The sequence below is a fragment of the Macaca mulatta genome, chromosome 10, assembly GCF_049350105.2.
Source record: "Macaca mulatta isolate MMU2019108-1 chromosome 10, T2T-MMU8v2.0, whole genome shotgun sequence".
NCBI lineage: Eukaryota > Metazoa > Chordata > Mammalia > Primates > Cercopithecidae > Macaca > Macaca mulatta.
In genome coordinates, this window is record NC_133415.1 from 114,053,530 (window position 1) to 114,072,315 (window position 18,786).

Genomic DNA, 18,786 nt, shown 5'->3' on the forward strand with positions numbered 1-18,786 from the left:
GAGCGTCCTTGGCCTCTTCGGCCGCAACCCGGCTCCAGACATCCAGGGGGGCCGGGGCTGGGCTGGGCTGCTGCGGCGCGGGGGGCGCGCGCGGGCGCTGCGCCTTTAAGGCCCGCGTCGGCAGAGCGAGCGCAGGGGCCGGGCGGCGGGGCGGGGCCTCGGCGGGGCGGCCGCGGATTCACCTGCAGCTCGGAGCGCGCGGAACAGAGGCGCGGGCGGCTGCGAGGCCGGCGGACGCACCGGCCTGAGGGAACGCGCCGCCGGCCGGACTTGGCCTGGCTCCCGGAGCCGGGGCGGCAAGCGAGGCGGGCGCAGCGGGGCTGGAGGCTCCGGGCGGGCGCGGGGGAGCGGCGGCTGTGGTCTCGGCGGCGGCGGTGGCGGCAGAAGGGAGCGGGCTCCCGGTGCCGGGCACCGGGCGGGCGGCGGGGAAGATGACCGCGGGCGCCGGCGTGCTCCTCCTGCTGCTGTCGCTCTCCGGGGCGCTCCGGGTAAGTTGCCGCCTCCCGCCCCTGCCGTTCGGAAGCCCCGGGCAGCGCGAGGTCGTCCCTGGAGCCCGCGGGGCGCGCACACACCCGGCGAGGCTCTCCCGGGCTCCCCCGCCGCGCTCCCCGCTGCATCCAGCCCGGCGCCCGAGCTCCGCGAAGCTGCCTGCGGTCGGCAGGAGTGGGAAGCCGCCTGGGCAGCGGGGAGTGGCGGAGCGGGGTGGGAGTGGGGCTCGGTGGAGGACCCGGGGAGCTCCGCCTGCACCGGACCCGCTGAGCCTCCCTGGGCCGCCCAAAGCCCGTAGCCGCTGCCCGGAGCTCGGCTTGCCTGCACGGGGCAGGCTTCCCACTGGCGGAGCCGGCGCGCCCTCCATCGCCCGGGAGCCGCGCGCCGCGGGAGTTGCCGAGCCCAGCCCCGGCCGTGGCTGAAGGCGTGAGGTGCCCGGCGGCTGCAGGCCGGGGATCCGGGAGTGCGGGGCGCCTGCCCGACCTCTCCTGCCCAAGGCCTGGGGGTCTGCCGCGCAGCGCCACTCAGTTTTTTGGGTGCCGGCGGGACTGGCGCTGCGGGTGGACGGCGGGGTAGGACTGCCGGGCACTCTCACCCCTCAGCCCTCGGCGGGGCTGGAGCCCGCGTGTCCGGCGGGGCCCCGGGGGCTGGGAGCGGGTCCGGGCTTGGGCCGGGAAGCCGGACGCCAGGCGGGCGCGGCGCGGGAGGGCGCCCCGGGAGGGCGAGCGGGTCTCCCGCTTCCTCTGCAGAGTCCCGCGGACCGAATCGCTGGCTTTGCTCTGCGCCTGGCGAGGTGCGCGGCCCGCGGGGCCAGAGTGCGCGGCGGCTCCGGGGGCGCCCCTGGGCGGAGGCGGAGGGGCGGCGGGAGTTGCAGGAACCCCCTCTCGTGGCCGATCGGCCTCGCTGCCTGCTCCCGGGCAGCGCTGTTGCAACCTCGGAAATAAACAAGTGCCAGCGGCGGGAGGCCCGCTCCGAGGCCGCGGGGCGCTGGGGGGTGCGCTGGGCACACGGTCCGGGCCGGTCGAAACTTTCCTGGACGAGTTGAGCCTCCCACCGGGCTGCGGGTGCGATCTGGAGCTTCGTGGCCGATAAGGAAAGCCGCGGTTTAGAGCTTTTCGTAAGGAATGAGCCTGCGTCCAGCTCTCCTCCCTCGGTGCTGGGGGCAGAGGGGTGCCCTCCTCGGGGCGGGCGTCTGGAATCCTGGAGCTCCGGGCTGGGGGCGGCCTCAGGAGCCAAAGCATGGGCGGGCGACAGCAGCACGCAGGGCTGGAGGAGGCGGCGGGCGGGAGGCGCCACTGCCAGGTGCGGGCTGCGCCCGGGGCTTCCTGCGCTCGCCGGGGAGCCGAGCACCGCTGTGCTCCTGCTCCTGCTCCTGCTCCTGCTCCTGCTCCTGCAGCGGGGCTGGCTTCCCGCTTGCACACACTGCCTCTCCCTCCACCACCTCCTCCTGCCTGTCACGCCCCCTCCTAGAAGCTTGGGAGATGGCCCTGTCGCCCACCCCATCCTTCCCTGGCCTTGTGCCACGGGCTCTAGACTTTCCTACTGAGCAGGAAATGCGAGCGAGCTCCGGAGGACAGGAGGAGACCCCCTTTCCGGTCAGTCAGGGGAGCTGTCTCCCTGCCTGGGCTGGAGATGGGGGCTCCGAGGGTGAAAATGCGGGCTGAAGACTAGAAGGTGGAAGCGCCTCCACCGCCTTCTCCACCCCAGCCACCGGCAGCCTCCCGCAGAGCTGCCTTCTCCGCCCCACTCTGGACCTAGTCCTAGAGAATCTTCTTTCTTGCTCTCCTCTTTCTCCTCCCTCCCGGTGACCCGAAGAGGAAACAAGAAGCTGCCGCCTCCGCCTTACCAAGAGCGCGGAGCGTTGGGCCCAACGCGAAAGGTCTGCAGAGCCGCCCACACTTTGGCCTCCCTTCCCTTAGTGGCTTTGGGAGCAGCGACTGAAGTCTTCTTTCTCTGCCTTTTGGACATTCCTCAGGCATCTCCTCTGCCAATGAGGCCCTGGCTGGCCTGGCTTCGCCATCAGGCCGTCCTTTATTCCCTACAGCTCACCTGCTGTGTGTGGGGCTGGGGAAGGATGCTCGGGGTCTACAGCCTCTAGAGCGCTCCCTAAAGTCCCCAGAGAGCAGAGGAGCAGACACGGGGATATGGCATCTGGGTGGAGACCGTGGCCTGCCAGCCTTTCTCTCTTAGCCAGAGACCTTTTGCACAGCAGGCCCTGGATAAATGTCGGTTGGATTAAATTTCAGTGAACTTATTATTGTTTTGCCCTCTCCCCTTTGTGTTCCCAGGCCCATAATGAGGATCTTACAACCAGAGAGACCTGCAAGGCTGGGTTCTCTGAAGACGACTACACGGCATTAATCTCCCAAAATATTCTAGAAGGGGAGAAGTTACTTCAAGGTAGGGTGGGGCGTGGAGGGGTGGGAGTGAATTGCTGCCATGCTTTTCCTTGGGGAAACTTGTAGACGGGAGAGGCAAGGCTTGCCTCGTCTTTGTGCGAAATGATGGCGGTAAAGTGCAGGAGGTGTAAATTGGTTGACCTGAAAGGCGTTTGCATAACAGGTGAATGATTCAGAATCCCTGTCATTTTTGAGTGAAGTGAATCATTTCCTGGGCAACAAACTGTAATTCGGATGTAACATCACCCAAATAGTGTGCAGAGAGACTTTCTTACCAAGTATTTTTATGTATGAAGTTCTGGAGACTTAAATTATCCCTGCTTTGAAATGTATGATAAAGCAGACGATGTTGTTGGAAATGCGGTAAATAAGCCCACAGACGGTCTGTTCACAAATGTGGCATTCATTTTCATTACTGCCCCACTGACAACACGAAAACACACATGCAGGAGGGAACTACCAATTAGCTTTATCGTAATTGCAGGATTATATCCACACTTGTGATGGGAAAGTCAGAGACAGCGTCAAAACTCAGATGACAGTAGATCATCCTGCTTATTGGTCTGTTTCCCTTTCAAGACAAACTAATTAAACTTTATATTTGCATGGGAGGGAACATAAATCAGTTCTTCCTTCCCGGAGGTTGCAGAGTTCTGCCGTGAGCACCTTGGCTGTGAGCCTTTCTTCTCTGCATCAGTTTCCTGGAAGTGGCAGCCTTTGAGTTGGTTTCAAAGCAATAGAGGAAAAGAATGTTGGATAAAGGATCGAAGCTAAGTTTCCGCATTTGGGACTGTTGACTGCCCTACCGGTTTTGTGTCCCAGAGAAGGTAAACTTTTCCCTGCAGAACTGACAGTGGTTCCTGTATGTGTGTTTGTGTGCATGCGTGTGCGTGAACTCGCTCACGCTTATAGTGATTTTTCAGATCCTCGCCCTTCAAGACATAACTTGTTGGAGTGCCTCGTTGATTCCTGGTTATGTGGATAGGATTTTTATTTTGCACCCAATCCAAGTTTTCTGACTTATTTTTGTTATCTAAACTGTGATACTATTGACTCATTAATCATCAAAAAAATAAAAAATCTCTAGGCAGTTGGCCTAGGAGCAGAATGGATGTGCAATCTAAGAGGGCGTACATGGTAAAGAGTTTTCAAGAGCTGCTCTGTTCATTGCGCTGTTTTTGTCACTTCGGAGTTGGAATGGGTAGGCCATTTTCAGGATCGTTTGCTTTACTGAGAATCTCAGTGAACCCCTAGAGAAGGCCTGGGGAGGATCCTTCACTCTCAGTGCATTGTATGGTCCCTTATAACTCGTGGGGCGCTGACTGCAGTCTGCTGTGTGCATGTCCTGCTGTGCTGAAACTGGCATCTTTAAGCTCTCTGATTATGTGGCCAAATATGTTAAGACCCTAGAGTATCCAATTTTACTCAGGCACTTAAGAAAAATGCCTCTCTTTTTATTAATAAATACTGCTTACTACAGAAGAGAATGACAAATTCTCGTACTTCCTACAACACGACGTGAGATTTCACACGAGCATCTCTTCCCTTTCATGGTGTGTTGTGTGGGGATCTCCACTCCCAGTGGTCCAGGCCAAACTGCACTGTGCTCCTGATTGGTGTGGTGGGAGAGCCTAGATCACTGGCCGCGTGTCAGCCCGGCCCCTGTGGCCAGGTGGTGTTCGCCTCGTGGGGGGTCAAGAGTCACATGACCCCGGGTGACTCTGGACCAGCTCAGACATTGTGTGGACTCATTTTCCAAGCGCCCATTGACTTACGTGTGCAGCCCAGCCCAGGGCTGGTTCAGGGAAGAACTGCAGAGAATCTCCCGAGCACCTGGGCCTGCTGGGTCCTCTCTGCCCCTCCTCTAGGGGCTGTAGTCGCATTGCTTCTCCTGCGCCTGTGTGGGTTCCCTTCTCACTGTTTTCCTCCACTCATTCTTCTGAAGGTGTAGAGTCTCAGGAAGAAAGAGATGTTTTATATCTGACAAATAATTTTGCACATATGGAGCCAAGAGCTAAGGCTGACAGGCCCTGAAACCAGGGCACAGTGACATTTCTCTCTGTACGCAGAGTACTTTGAAACTACAAGACCACAGTGAGGAGGCCTGTGTGAAGAGGAGATAGGAAGCGTGGTGTTTCTGTTATTCTGGTAGGAATCAAGTTAAACAGATAATGACTACTTATAATTGAGTTATTCCAGCAGAGAGAGCTTAACCTTAATTTGACGAGTGAAGCTTCACAGAGTGGCCGTGTTCCTCTGAGTAGGCCATGAGCTATTAGCGGCCGCTCCATGGCTCCTTCCCTTTGCCTGAGTCAGCTCACAGCAGCCCCAAACATACAGATTCCAGCAGGAGCGATTTGTTACACAGTAATTAACTTGTTTATGATAAATGGATGGAAGAAATGTCGTGGCATTTTGTTTTATGTCTAAATGAAAAGCATTTGCATTCTAAAAATTTCATGCTAATTAGGCTTAAAATAGTTTTCCCCAATAGGGTAGCAAATACTATGTATTACGAACCTTCTGAGAAGCGGAGCCGCGAAGTATGGAAATGCAGGACTTAGCTGCTGTTGGGAGCCTTCCTAGACGCCACTCCTGTGTCCCCTGTCTGTGCTTTTTCTGGAGAGTGTTTGCATGCAATTGCATATACTCTTATGTTACAGTTTTGCTTTTAGGATAATTCACTTATGGCCCTGATCACTGATGCATGGTCATATCTAAAATAGGACGGTGAAGCCGTTTGCCTTAGGCTAAAATGCAGTGTTCTCTAAACCGTAGTTTAGTCTGGGGTGATGGCTAAGCTGGTGTCTTTTTCTCTGCTTTGTTAATAATTAATGGCCAGCCCGCCCGGAAGCTGCAGCCCGGTACCATGACCTGCATTGCTCTCCCGCGTGGTGGGCGGAGTCTGGGCACACCCAGACCCGATTCATAGCAGAAAACTCGGACAGGCGGGAGAGTCCTAGGTAGCATAGTGGGAACTGAGGACTCCGGGTCGTATCTCCCCTCCATCCTGGAACGAAGCGGGAATAGGTGAGTGGAAACACTGTTCACTGGGGATGGGGTGGAGCCTGGCATCATCAGATTAATGTGGGTACACTGTGTATAGAGTATACAAAGTATATTAACATGGGTATACCACGTACAGAGTATAGAAAGAGGAGCTTGTTTCTAATGACTTAACATGACGTCCTCAGCAAAGCCTTGCCTCTCCCCATTTCTCAATTCGTTTAGGACCATCTTGTGCACCCTCTACCACCTTATTGGAGAGGGACCATCTTGTATACCCTCTACCACCCTCTACCTCCGTATTGGAGAGCTTACATTATCTGGCCATTCATCTCTCTTACTTAAACTCTCAGGTTTCTAAAGGTAAGAGCTCTGCCATTCTTTTTTGTTTGGAGACAGAGTCTCGCTCTGTCGCCCAGGCTGGAGTGCAGCGGCGTGATCTCAGCTCACTGCAAGCTCCACCTCCCAGGTTCATGCCATTCTCCTGCCTCAGCCTCCGGAGTAGCTGAGAGTACAGGCACCTGCCACCTCGCCCGGCTAATTTTTTTTGTATTTTTAGTAGACGCGGGGTTTCACGTGTTAGCCAGGGTGGTCTCCATCTCCTGACCTCGTGATCTGCCTGCCTTGGCCTCCCAAAGTGCTGGGATTACAGGCGTGAGCCACCGCCCCCAGCCAGAGCTCTGTCATTCTTGTTTTCTATTTATATCATTTCAGGATGTTCTTGGCTAACAGAATAAAACCCAATTCACATAATCTCAAGTAAATGGGCGTAAATTTTTCTTACATAACTGTGAGTGCAGACATAGGTGGCCACATGCTGGAGCAGCAGACAAGGGACACGGTCATGTGCCTGCCTAATCCTCTTCTCCCATTCTGCCATCTTTAGTGTGTCATTTAGTGCCTCGTCACTGCAAACTGGCTGCTGTGGTTCCAGTCGTTGCTTCTGAGTTCAGAGCAGAAGAAGGTGCAGATAGTAGCACCATCTGCATTTCTTCCCTGTACCAGGAAAACAAACACTTTCTGAGAATCCCTGCAGAAGTTGTCATTGACTAGGTCACAGGCCACTCCTAGCTGAACTGATGGGGGTGGAGCTCTGGGAATGCAGAGAAGTGCATTGTCATGTGTGTCTTAGATCCATTATAATCCATCACATGGTAGGTGTCCAAATTGCTCATCTCAGAACAGAATTGGGGCTTTGTTCTGGGAAGGAAGAAGGAGGGATGGATGCTGAGTAGACCTTCCCCAGTGCCCAGCACTATACCCGAAGCAGAGTCGACAGACAATGAATTGCTGAATGAGTGAATGACTCATTTGCATACAAAGGCGTTCAGACAGAGGCATGGTTGAAGAGAGATCAGATGCGGGTGTCTGGAATCCATATCTAAGAATCTGCCATTTGTGCCACACTGCATGGCCAGAAGTACTATGATCTTGTCTTTACAAGTAGGTCGAAGATAGGCTCTTTGCCCATGCAGTTTGGTTTGAACCACCTCTGCATAGATAGGCAACTCTTCCAGGGCAGAGGCATTCTAGATACACAGCAAGAATGTCAGCCCGTCTTCCTGTGTACTGGATATCCAGCGCTGGCCTAATGCTGGATATCCATGGTGGCTGTGCAGTCAGTATTAGTCAAATGAAGTAATGAATGAGTCAGAAAATACTGACACTGTTCCTGTTTCTGAGTTGCTTTGGTTAACTCACAGCAGAGAGGGAGCTATGAATATTCAAATAAGTGGTACTGATGATAAGCCAACCATATATACTTAGAATTCTTAGACATTGGAAGTTGCCTGTCCAGGATTGATTCTCTCTCTCTCTCCCTCACCAACAAACCTCATCTGTGCTAGTGCATTGGCTGACAGTGTGCCCTGTTTAATACACCTCTAGACTCATTACACCAAGGTGGCAATGTGGCTTCTTTCTGGTCACTGGTATCTAATTAGGTTAGTCTATTAGGTTAGGCTTTGGGGAAAGCTGTTTTTATTCTTGGTAACAAGGAACAAACTGAGCTGTCCATGCCTTCTGCCCTTTGCTCTTACTTCTTCTTCCTATCTGGAACTCAGATGTGATGGCTGAGGTAAAGCAGCCATTTTGTGACTATGAGGATGGTGGAACACAGATTGGTTCCCAGAAGGCATCCTCGAACAATGGCAGAGCCCTGGACTCACTGTCTCCTGAGTGGTGAGAAAAATAAGATCAAAACACCATGCTTGGTTTTGTTGTCACGTGCAGCCAAGTGCATTCCCTGACGTAGGGAAAGCTGTGCACACTACCAAAGTCAACCTCTGTCCTGAGCCTGGGTTTTTAGGCTCCCTCTACCCTCCTGTGTTCCTTGGACCTTGGCCACTTGCTCTTGCTTTAAAGGCCCTCCTCTGCTCCTTTGTGAATTGGCGTCTGCACGTAGCACACTGGATTGCAGAGAGCATGTCATGAATACCTGGTAACTGTTGAATAAACGAACAGTCACTACTCCAGACTGTCTTATGGCCAGGAGATGAAAGAACCCTTAGATATATTAAGCTGGGACTATCTGAACCCCTACCAGAGAATGTAAACTCTTTGCTGGGTCTTGTAGTGATCCTCTTCCAGGAAGCCAGAAGTTATGTATTGGGGGTTTTGCCTCTGGTCACAATATCCACTGGTTCTAGGGGACCTTGGTGTCTATAGATAAGCAGAATTATGTGAAGGCTGAGTGGGGCTCAGACCCCGTTGGTGGCTTGCCCGCACTTTCTTGCTGTCAAAGTCAGAAGGCTGCTTCTTTCTGAGCACCCAGACGTCCACTGCCTCCGTGGGTGGTCACTTCAGGGATCCCTGAAAATGGGCACGCAGAGCCCAGGATGGAGTCCATGGGATCTCTTTGGCCATCTCTGGGGGTGGTCCTTACCTTTTCACGGGACCGTTATTGTTTGAGGTTTCCAGCAGCTTTTCCCTATTATAGTTTTGCCTGGTCCCAGGATTAAGAGGTTCAGAAAGGGAAGTGTATATCCTGTCCTTAGAAAGTGGTGGCTATCAGATAAAAGGTAGGACCGGCCCAGGAATAAAGCACAGAAAGCATTGCATGGTGCGCCGTCTGCAGGCCAAATCTCACGCTGAGAGAGGGTCCCTGTAGCCCTGGTTCGAAACAAAGCAAGGCAGAATGCTGCCGCCCTGCTGGGCCCTGCACAGTCGCGTGCCCCGGTGTGCAGCTGCTTCTCACGGCGCTACCTTTCATCTCAAGAGGGAGCTGTGGTCAGTGGCCCTGCTGCTACCCATGAGAAATCTAGGCTCAAGGAGGCGGCCACACCTGCCCCAGATCGCTTGATTCCTAAGTCAGTGGATCAGGATTCCCACCCTGCCAGCTTCCTAACCACTGCTTCTCTATGCTCACTGCCACTGAGCAGACCCCCTTCGCTGTAGAAGGCAGTGCACGCACCAGCTACAGAAATGAGGATGTGTGAACTCATTGACGCTGTGACTTAAAGATTACAGTTTTGCATTTGAGAAATATGTGTTTTAATGAGTCTTCAGATGAGGGAGCATGAGGCTTTGCAGAATTACAATGTTATGATAACATGTTCTGTCCAGTCCTTGGTATATGATATCTCATCTAACCTTCACAAAAGCCCTTCCAGGGAGGTAAGATTCTTCCCATTTTATGGATCAGTAACTGAAGATCAGTGAGTTCTGGAGATTGGCCTAAGGGTATGAGATTTGCTCTATTTCCCCTCTTTGTGCAGTCCTAGGCATTTAGCTCATTCCTATCTCCAAATTAATGTTAAAGAAGATGGTTTTAGAGCACCGCTGTCACGTGCAGACAGGATCAGACCCAGATGTTCAGGGCCACAGCCATAAAACCAGCAGTGACCAGGCACACAGATATGTGCAGTAAACAGGCCCTCAGTGCGTCGGGAAGTGCTTGGTTGCAGTTGCTCCTGTATAAGGCTCAACTGAAGTGGGTCTAAACTCCGGACACCGGGGGTTTGCAAAACCAGCCCTGGGATTAGAAGAGCCCGCGGCTTCTGCGATGCCAGTGGGAGCTTTCAGTTCGGAGCATGCAGTGAGCAGTCCCAGAGCAGAGCTCTCACTTGGATTTCAGACTCCGCCAGCGCTGGGGAAGCCGTGTAGAGAGGGAGCTGAGAGCAGAGTCCGGCCGGTCCTGGAAGCCCTGAGCACATTCCATCTGAGCTGGGTTTATGCACGGATCCATCGTTGTCTACACTCACATTGTGACACGGGGCACCGGGAGCCTTAGTGAGGCCGGTTGCAGATGGAGAGAAAGTGCCATGACCTTGCAGCTGGCCAGCCGGGGCGGGGCTCCCTGACAGCCTCTCTTGAGCAGATGCCGTGAGAGCTGGTCCTGAGGCTGCCGTGGCCTTTCTGCCCATATCGGGGTCCTGGGTATCTGCAGAGATCTTGTATTATAAGCTTAGAGAGAGCAAGGTGCTTGCTATAACTTGAAACAGTCTGAAGATGTGGTGCTTTCCAAGGTTCACGTGGGTTCCCCTTTTCTGCCAAGCCCCCTTGCGGTGAAGGCCCTTTGCACCCCTTTGCCTCCAGGGGTGACCTTCCTGTGCGCAGGGCCACTTCCACTCCGGGACTGCATGGCAACTGGGTTGGTAGAAGCTTCCAAGACCTGTGGCTTCTTTGTTTTGGAAGTAGTGATTTTTCTAATTCTACCCTGCAGTGTTAAAAATAAGCACAATGGAATTCATAATCAAGTTCAAAGGAAGAGTATTTCGTGTGTATGTACCTGTATTGTGTGCTCCATTATACTAATTTAAAAATGTGGAAATTTTGTGACTTCTCTTATGTTGCAAATGGAGGTGGATTAAAATTAAGGAAAGGGCTTTTTCCTCCTTCCCTCCTTCCCTGCCTCCTTCCTCTTTCCCTCCCTCTCTCCCTCCTTTCCTCTCCCTCCCCTCCCCTCTCCCCTCCTCTCCCCTCCCTTCCCCTCCCACTCCCTCCCTCCCTCCCTCCCTCCCTTTCCTTCCTTCCTTCCTTCCTTCCTTCCTTCCTTCCTTCCTTCCTTCCTTCCTTCGTTCCTTCCTTCCTTCCTTCGTTCCTTCCTTCCTTCCTTCTTTCCACCCTCTCTCCCTTGCTCTCTCCCTCCCTCCCTTCCTCCTTTCCTTCCTTTCTTTTTTCTTTGAAAGCTGGGTTAAGTAGATGCCAGGACTAATCATGAACTGAGAGAGAGAGAGCAAGCAAGCATTCATCTTTTCAAAAAGTGTGCCTATTATTCTGACTTTTTGAAGAAGCAATTTTTCCTCCAAGTGAATTCCACTATAAAAAATACCATAAGCCGAATGAAGCTTCTTTCCGTCAGGGGCGATAAAGTTCTCCCGAGTGTGTTCTTGTAAAACCTCATGGCATTTGCCGGCTCCTTCAGTCCCCAGAGTGGGACTGTGGTGTCTTGCAAGCTGGGCTGGCAAAATCCTTTGTTTTTCGTCAAAAGGTTCAGAATTTTGGTGCCTTTTTGCCCGGGCTCTGGGCTGCCCTCTCCTGGTGGCCTCCGGTATTGTCTCTGGCTGGTGTCTGCTTTTGGTTCTTAAACAAAAGAGAACAAAACAAACCAAAAATCCCTACTTAATTATCTTTGACCCAGTATGTGCTCCCCGAGGCCATTTTCCTGGCAACCCCCACGTCAGGGGCCGAGAAGGAGGGGAGGAGCTGCTGTTTGGGGGAACTCACCATGTGCTAATGCGTCTTCTCATTTAAGGCTTTCCTGAGACCTGCAGCTTAATGTAGTGAGAAGGCGGGTCCCAGATCACTTGGTATGGGCGGGGGACTTTGTCTATATGTTTTTATCTCCCACACTGCCTTTTCCAGGAGGAATTTACTTAGATTACAAATTGTATTATTTTCTTATTGCAGTACAAATCCCCACAAATGTAGCAGCTTAAACAACACAAAGTTATTATCTTGTGGTTCTGAAGGTCAGAAGTCCAGTTCCAGCCCCTGTGCTGAAATCAAGGTGTCTGCAGGGCGGGTTCCTTCTGGAGGCTCCAGGGGGATCCGTGTCCTTGTGCCTCCCAGCTCCTTGGAGCTTCTGCACTCCTTGGCTCCTGGCCGCTTCCTCCGTTTTCAGAGCCAGCCGCGAAGCATCTCTGTGCCGTCCTCCAGGGTTATTGAGGGTCACTGGTCACGTCCACGTCTCTCTACATCCTTCTCTTCCATTGTAAGAATCCCTGTGATTACCTTGGGCCTCCCTGAGTAACCCAGGATAATCTCCCATCACAAGATTCTTAATTCAGTCACCTCTGCCAAGTCCCCACTGTAAGATCCCAGGCTCACAGCCTCCGGGATTAGGATGGGTACCTCTCTGGGGAGCCGTGATTCTGCTGACCACATGCATGTCTGACGACAGAGCGAGCCTGGCAGGTGTGTGTGGGAGTTTCCCACTGACCTCCGCACACTGAGGACTTGCTGTGCATCCCACACTGTGCGGTGACCTTCATTCAATCCTGCAGACCCCAGGGGTTCCTTCATTCAGTCCTACACCTAGCTCAGTGGTTCCTTCATTCAGTCTTACACAGACCTCAATGGTTCCTTCATTCAATCTTACACGGACCTGAGTGGTTCCTTCATTCAGTCCTACGTGAACCTCACAATCTTACACATACCTCGGTGGCTCTTTCATTCAGTTCTACACATACCTCAGTGGTTCCTTCATTCAGTCCTACATGAACCCCAGTGGCTCCTTCATTCAGTCCTGCACGAACCTCAGTGGCTCCTTCATTCAATCTTACACAGACCCCAGTGGTTCCTTCATTCAGTCTCACACATACCTCAGTGTTTCCTTCATTCAGCCCTACACAGACCTCGCAATCTTACACATACCTCAGTGGCTCCTTCGTTCGATCTTACACAGACCTCACAATCTTACACAGACCTCAGTGGTTCAGGGTGGCATCTCCACTTCACTGTTGAGGAAACTGAGGCATGGAGCCACTGAGTGACCTGGCATGCGCTGTGGGTCAGGGGGTTCAATCTGAAGGAACGCTCCAGTACTTAGCCACAGCCCACTGGCTCTCACCCCGTCCTGCCTGGCTCCAGGAGCTCCTGCCACCTGCCTTACCCAGTGGCTGTAGTTAGGACTCAGAGGGGCAGTGTCCCTTGCGGGTCCTGAAGTGGGGATCTGCTGCTTTGGGACTCCGCAGGGTGAACTGCCTGGGAAGCCCACAGCAGCTTCCAATCTGGACCCTTCTCACTCTTCCTCGTTTGGATTCACCGTGTTTTCTTGCTGACAGTATGTGGGGATTTAGGGAGGATTAAGGTAAGCCTTCCACGACAGATGAATATCCACAGGGCCTCAGAGTGCCGCTCACGCCTTGCTAATAGGAAGCTGATCCTTGAGGGTCTGGGTGCTTCCCAGCCCAGGAAAGATGCCCCTGGTACAGCCCCAGGTGTTGAGTGGTGTGCTTGCTCCTGGAATGGGTGCATTTTCCGTTTGGAGTACGATTTAATGAATTTCCATTCCCAGGGTGTGGGTATTGGACCCTGTGTCTCTCCCCAAAGGAGCGCCTGGCTCTCTTTGTCTCTGGAGAAGGCAGAGGAGAAAGGCTTGCCTTCCAGGTGTCTTTTCAGCAGTGTGCCCTTGGGTTTGTGTGTCTGTATTGGAGAAATGTTGAAATTTTCAGCTTTGCATTTGTTCTGGCCACCCAAATGTGAGTTGAGATGCCATCTATATTGATGTGCCTAGAAAAGCAAGAAGGAAAGTTGGTGTCTGAGTTTGCTACGTATGAAGTCCTAGACTTCCACTTCCAGGAAGGTCCAAGGAGAAACGCAGGCTGCAGCCCCTGATGGGGTGCAGAGAGATGCTGGTGGGGAGTCCGGAGAGGGATGAATTGGATGAGGACCCTTCCTTCTCTGGACCTCAGTTTCCCTGTGCAAAGCAGAGGGGTAAGATGACCAACTGTGGTCCAGGAACTGCCTGCCTGGGGGGTACTTGCTAAACTCGCCAGCCTGCTGGGTCCTGTCCCAGACCTACTGGAGGGTGCCAACAGTGACCCACAAAGGATCCCTCCACGCAGAGCCTCCAAATGTAACATTATTTGGAGAAAGGGTCTTTGCAGATGTAATCAACTTCAGAATCTCTAGATGAGATCATCCTGGATTACCTGAGTGGGTCCTAAATCCAAGGACAACTGTCTTGGGTCCTAAATCCAAGGACAACTGTCTTTTCAAGAGACAGAGAAGACACAGACATGGAGGGGGAGGCCCTGTGAAGTCACAGGCAGAGATTGGAGCAATGCAACCACAAGTCCAGGAAGGCCTGGAGACGCTGGAACGTGGGAAGGTCAAGGAAGGACACTGCCCTAGAATCTGCAGAGAGAGGGCAGCCCTGTTGACACCGGGATTTCAGACTTCCAGCCTCCAGAAGTGCAAAATAATACATTTCTGTTACCTGAAGCCACCAAGTTTATGGTCATTTATTACAGCAGTCACAGGGAACGAATCCACCCACTGAGCTGGGAATTCTGGGGCTGTGACCTGGGACTCTGCTGTTTCTCTCCATCTCCCAGGGAATCTGATCTTTGGGAAAGCATCAGAGCTTCAGGCTTAGAGGATGTTTAGCTTCGGATTCCCCAGGGGCTGCATCCCTGGAGAGAAACCGTGTTATCTGGGAAGGTATCTGCCAAATGTAACCAGCATCTCAAAGTGCAGCTCAGGTAGGCGGCTTAAAACAATGCTGGGTGTTTCAATCCTACCGGAAAGGCAAATGAGGCACTTCAGTGTAGTAATGGGGTATTTTATATTGCAAAGCGTGACATAGAACAATTTCATTGGAATTAAAATGTATATGGAACATTTGTTCTCCGCCCATTATCTTCCTCTGTCAAATGGAATCTTAACAAGGATTATAGCGCAGATAATATCACATAGATATATTGTAAATATTTTGTTAATCTAAAGGTCTGCATTTGGGAATGGATCGTTCAACAGAGATGGAGAGGGGAGGCGCACTCCCTCTGCTGATGAGATGTGGAGGGACACAGAGAGGAGCTGGGCACTCTCCAGTGTTTACGGAACGCGCCTCTTCTCTCCCCAAAACCGCTTGACTGTGGAAATGCAAAAAGATATTCTTTCTGGCCGCAGGAATCTCCTGTCCCGTGTTTCCAGCAGCTGTGTGTTTGCAGCCTGGCTGAGGGTTCGCACACGGCTCAGGAAAGCAGCCGCTGAGCCTGGCTTCTGGGCTGATCGTGTCACTCTCGCAGCCTGTGTTGCAGCAGGCTTCTTGCAGGCGTGGGTCTGGGCCTGCAGTTGACAGGTTAATGCTCTTTGTACCCCCAAGGGTCTTCTTCCGACATGTGTGGCTGTGGGACACACAGCCTGCCCTCCCGTCTCTCTTTCTGGGTTGGGCAGCCGGAGAGCCAGTGCCTGGGATGGGAGTGGGCCTGGCCAGCCCAGCGGGTGGCATGTAGCTGGATGCCAGAGCTCTTGGGTCCATCCACGTCTCCTGCGCGGATCCCGAGGAGGGGCTCCAGGCCAAGGAGGGGAGAAGGCACCTCTGGCTGCACTTGACCTTGTCCTGCTTATGTCTCGGAGCGTCTCAGCCAGAACCAGGAGGCAAAGCCAGGCAGTGGGAGCCGAGCGGGGCCTGCGCACAGGGAGGCCCAGGCCAACAGGTCAGTGGCTGAATTGCTTTTTCCCGATGCTGGGGTTGGCTTGCATCAGTGAGAACTTAAAAGAGGAATGTACCTTTTCTCCTGTCTTCTTGTTTTCTTCAGTGGGTGCTATGGTTTGAGTATTTGTCCCTGCCAAATCTCGTGTTGAAATGTGATCCCAGCCATTGGAGGTGGGCCTGGTGGGCATTCCCGAGTGGTTTGGTGCTGTCCTTGTGGTAATGAGCGAGTTCCCACTCTGTTCGTTCCTGGGAGAGCTCATCCTTATAGAAAGAGCCTGGCACCTCCCTCTCATTGCTCTTGCTTCCATTCTCGCCATGTGATCTCCACACGTGGGCTCTCCTTTGCCTTCTGCCATGAGCGGAAGTCTCCTGAGGCGTCCTCTGAAGCAGATGCGTGCCATGCTTCTGGTACAGCCTGTAGAACCATGAGCCAAATAAACCTCTCTTCTGTATCACTTACTCAGCCTCAAGTATTCCTTTATAGCCACACCAATGGACTAAGACAATGGGATATTACCAAGGCTCTGGGTGATTTGTTGGTGGGGACAGCCACTGGCGTTTGGCTCCTGAATCCTGTAAATGTGATGAGCTGTGTTGTGCACACACCTTGGGTGAGTGTCAGAATCCCATGGAAAGCCCTGCAGTGGTCCTGGGGCTCAGCCCCACTTGAGGGGTTAATGGCACCACTGTCTGTTGGTCTGGTCCACTGATGGAGCCCTCCCCGTGCTGCGTGCTGCACCGTGCCAGCTGGGTTCATCTGCACGACCACTCTAGACAGGAGGCATGTTACGAACCCTCCTTTCACAGAGCTGGGGTGCTGACATAGGACAGTTTGGCACTGCCACTCCCTTAGTGGCCCTGGAGGAGCCAGGATTGAGGGGGGTCAGCCTTCAGAGTCCTGTCCTCTGTATCACCTTGGAACCAGCCCCCTATGGAGACCTAGTACACCCTGTTGCCTGGAGAGTCCACGTTTCTAGTCCTCAGCCATCAGCTCTGTGACACTGGACCATTTTGTGACCTGTGTGACCTTTCCCACCTCATAGGAGGGAGATGCCAGGTCCATCTCATGAGGGCCTTGAAGACCCAGCAGGGTGATCTGTGGTCCATGTGTATTGAGGCACCAGGCTCTGGAAACACCAAGGCTTGCTGGCTTGCTCTTATTTATTAGTTATAATTAGTTATTAATTAATTATAATTAGTTATTAATGTAAACACATCAGGCCCTGCTCCGCCAAGCAGACCCCAGCCCTGTCAGAGCTGCCCTCCTGCTCTTGTCCTCCTCTTCGAGTCCCTGTGAAGTGACCTGTCTGGCCACTGGTACCTGGGAAAGGTGAGTTGCTCTCCCAACCCCAGGCTCCAGAGGCTCCCGGCGAGGAGACGCTCAGACAGCAACTCCGTGTCCCCAGCCCGTGGCTGGACCTCCAGAGCCGCTGGTTCTCATTCCCACATGGCCCCGGCTGTTGACAATGACCTCAAGCTCCTCAGACCAACCTCCTCCAGAATCTGGCCCCCAGATGTGGAGAGGGCCGGCTGACCTTTGCAGCAGTCATTTTTCCATCAGAAGGTGGCTGGATTTGATGGGTTTTATGGTTTTGTTGAGAGACTTTCTCCCCCAATGGCCTTTACATTTCTTACGCGTGGCCCGAGATCTTTTGGCAAAAGGCATGTTTAAAAATTGAATAAATAAATTATGGAGAATGGCTTATTTAAAGCTCCATAGGCTGATGGAGGAGAGAGGCGGTAATGAACATAAGTTACCTGCTATCGTTATTTATTAATCGGGTATTGGTATGATTGGATTACGTCGTATCCTGTTTAATGCTTGGGCAGCGATGAACTGATGGGGGTTAGAAGTAAGTTGTTCTGAGAATAGGCCTGCTGCAGCCTGTAGCTTCTTCCCAGGTTATCTTATTCTTTTCCATCTTCCGTCAGATACGAAGAAGGGATTATATAACTTGTTTTATCTGGTTCTTATATTTTAAGATAAAAATGGAATACCAGTGCCAGGCTGAAGGTTATAAAATTGTGATCAAGAGTCCGTAAAATTAGAGAACTTAGGTTTTCTTGGGAAGAGAGAGGATTCGCAACGACTTTTTCGTTAAAGGCGCTGGACACTTAAGAATTGACCCGCACAGACGTGTAAGACGGTCTTCCATGTGGAGCAAAAAAACAGAGTTGTGTGCTTGAAAGGTTAATGGCTGGTAAACGTCAATTTTCTTCAATCCTGGCTAATAAAAATAGCTTATAAGACATAAAATGTCATGCTGCCCAAATTACAGGGGCCTTTGAAATCCATGTTGAAGTCTCGTATCCATCATAAACAGTGGTGGGGTGGGGGGAGTGTGAGCCTCAAGTGTTTTTTCGTCATGGTCGAGTGATGGCACCTTTGCGGGGAGGTCGAGGCAGCTCTGGAGTGGTGAGGGTGTCTTCCTCTGGGGTGTTTTTGGGTTAAACATTTACCATCCTCTGGATTCATAGTCTGGGAAACGTTTTGCAGTACATCTTTATTGCATTCGATCTATAGCCGCCTTGACACTCTTGGACCCTACGGGGCAATGTTAAATGCTATAAGCACAATATTCTCTCAAAATCTCATTCCTAATATGATGGCAGTGACAGACTTTGGGTAGAATCCCTGAAATTAGAATGGGGCCGTCTTCACTTTTTGGGTTGGAATTTCAGCACATCAAGATTCTGGAACTCTCCAGGGTTTTAAAGGGATGGACTGGGGGCTGGGAGAATAAGAGCTTCTTCGTACCGGCATCTCTAGCCCCATGGCCTCATCTCATCTGCTTTACTTGGGATGCAAGTTTGAGGGGACAGCACAGAGGCTCTGCGACGAGAGCAAATGTGGAGAGCCTGGCTTCCGAAATAATTGCCCATCGTGAGTTAATTTCCCAGTGCCCTTTGGGGCTGGCATCCTCTGCTGTATTAAATCCAGCCCATTGACAATGGCACTCCTTCTTCCTAAGTGATAGAAGACAGCCCTCCGCATCCAGCTCTGCTGAGTCAGCACAACAGAAGCCAGCGGGCTGTCTTTGTCATTCTCTGGGAGCAGAGGATTAAATTGCCCTGTGGGCTGGCATGGAGCCATGGGCCGTGGTTTTGCATCCTACAATGTGAGGCCCCGGCCTGGGGGTTCTCAAGTCTGCACTCACGTCCCAAACATCTCCCACGCTGTCCCCCGGCCTCTTCTTACAACGGTGCGTGAAGCCACGTGAACTGAACAACAGAATTTGATTTTTCCACCCCACCAACCTGGAGGTTGTACCTTACCGTGGGCAAGTG

At 52.7% G+C, this 18,786-nt stretch overlaps 1 protein-coding gene across 1 annotated transcript in view; it reads left to right on the forward strand.

Annotated features, from left to right (window-relative positions):
• The first annotated feature begins 205 nt into the window (after positions 1 to 205).
• The window catches only part of CDH4 (cadherin 4), a 687,081-nt gene continuing 668,500 nt past the window's right edge, over positions 206 to 18,786 (forward strand). Inside the window, exons 1-2 of the mRNA XM_028828556.2 lie at positions 206 to 488; positions 2,778 to 2,889. Of these exons, the coding sequence (XP_028684389.1) occupies positions 432 to 488; positions 2,778 to 2,889 (169 nt within the window). The 5' untranslated portion in view covers positions 206 to 431. The remainder of the gene's footprint in view (positions 489 to 2,777; positions 2,890 to 18,786) is intronic.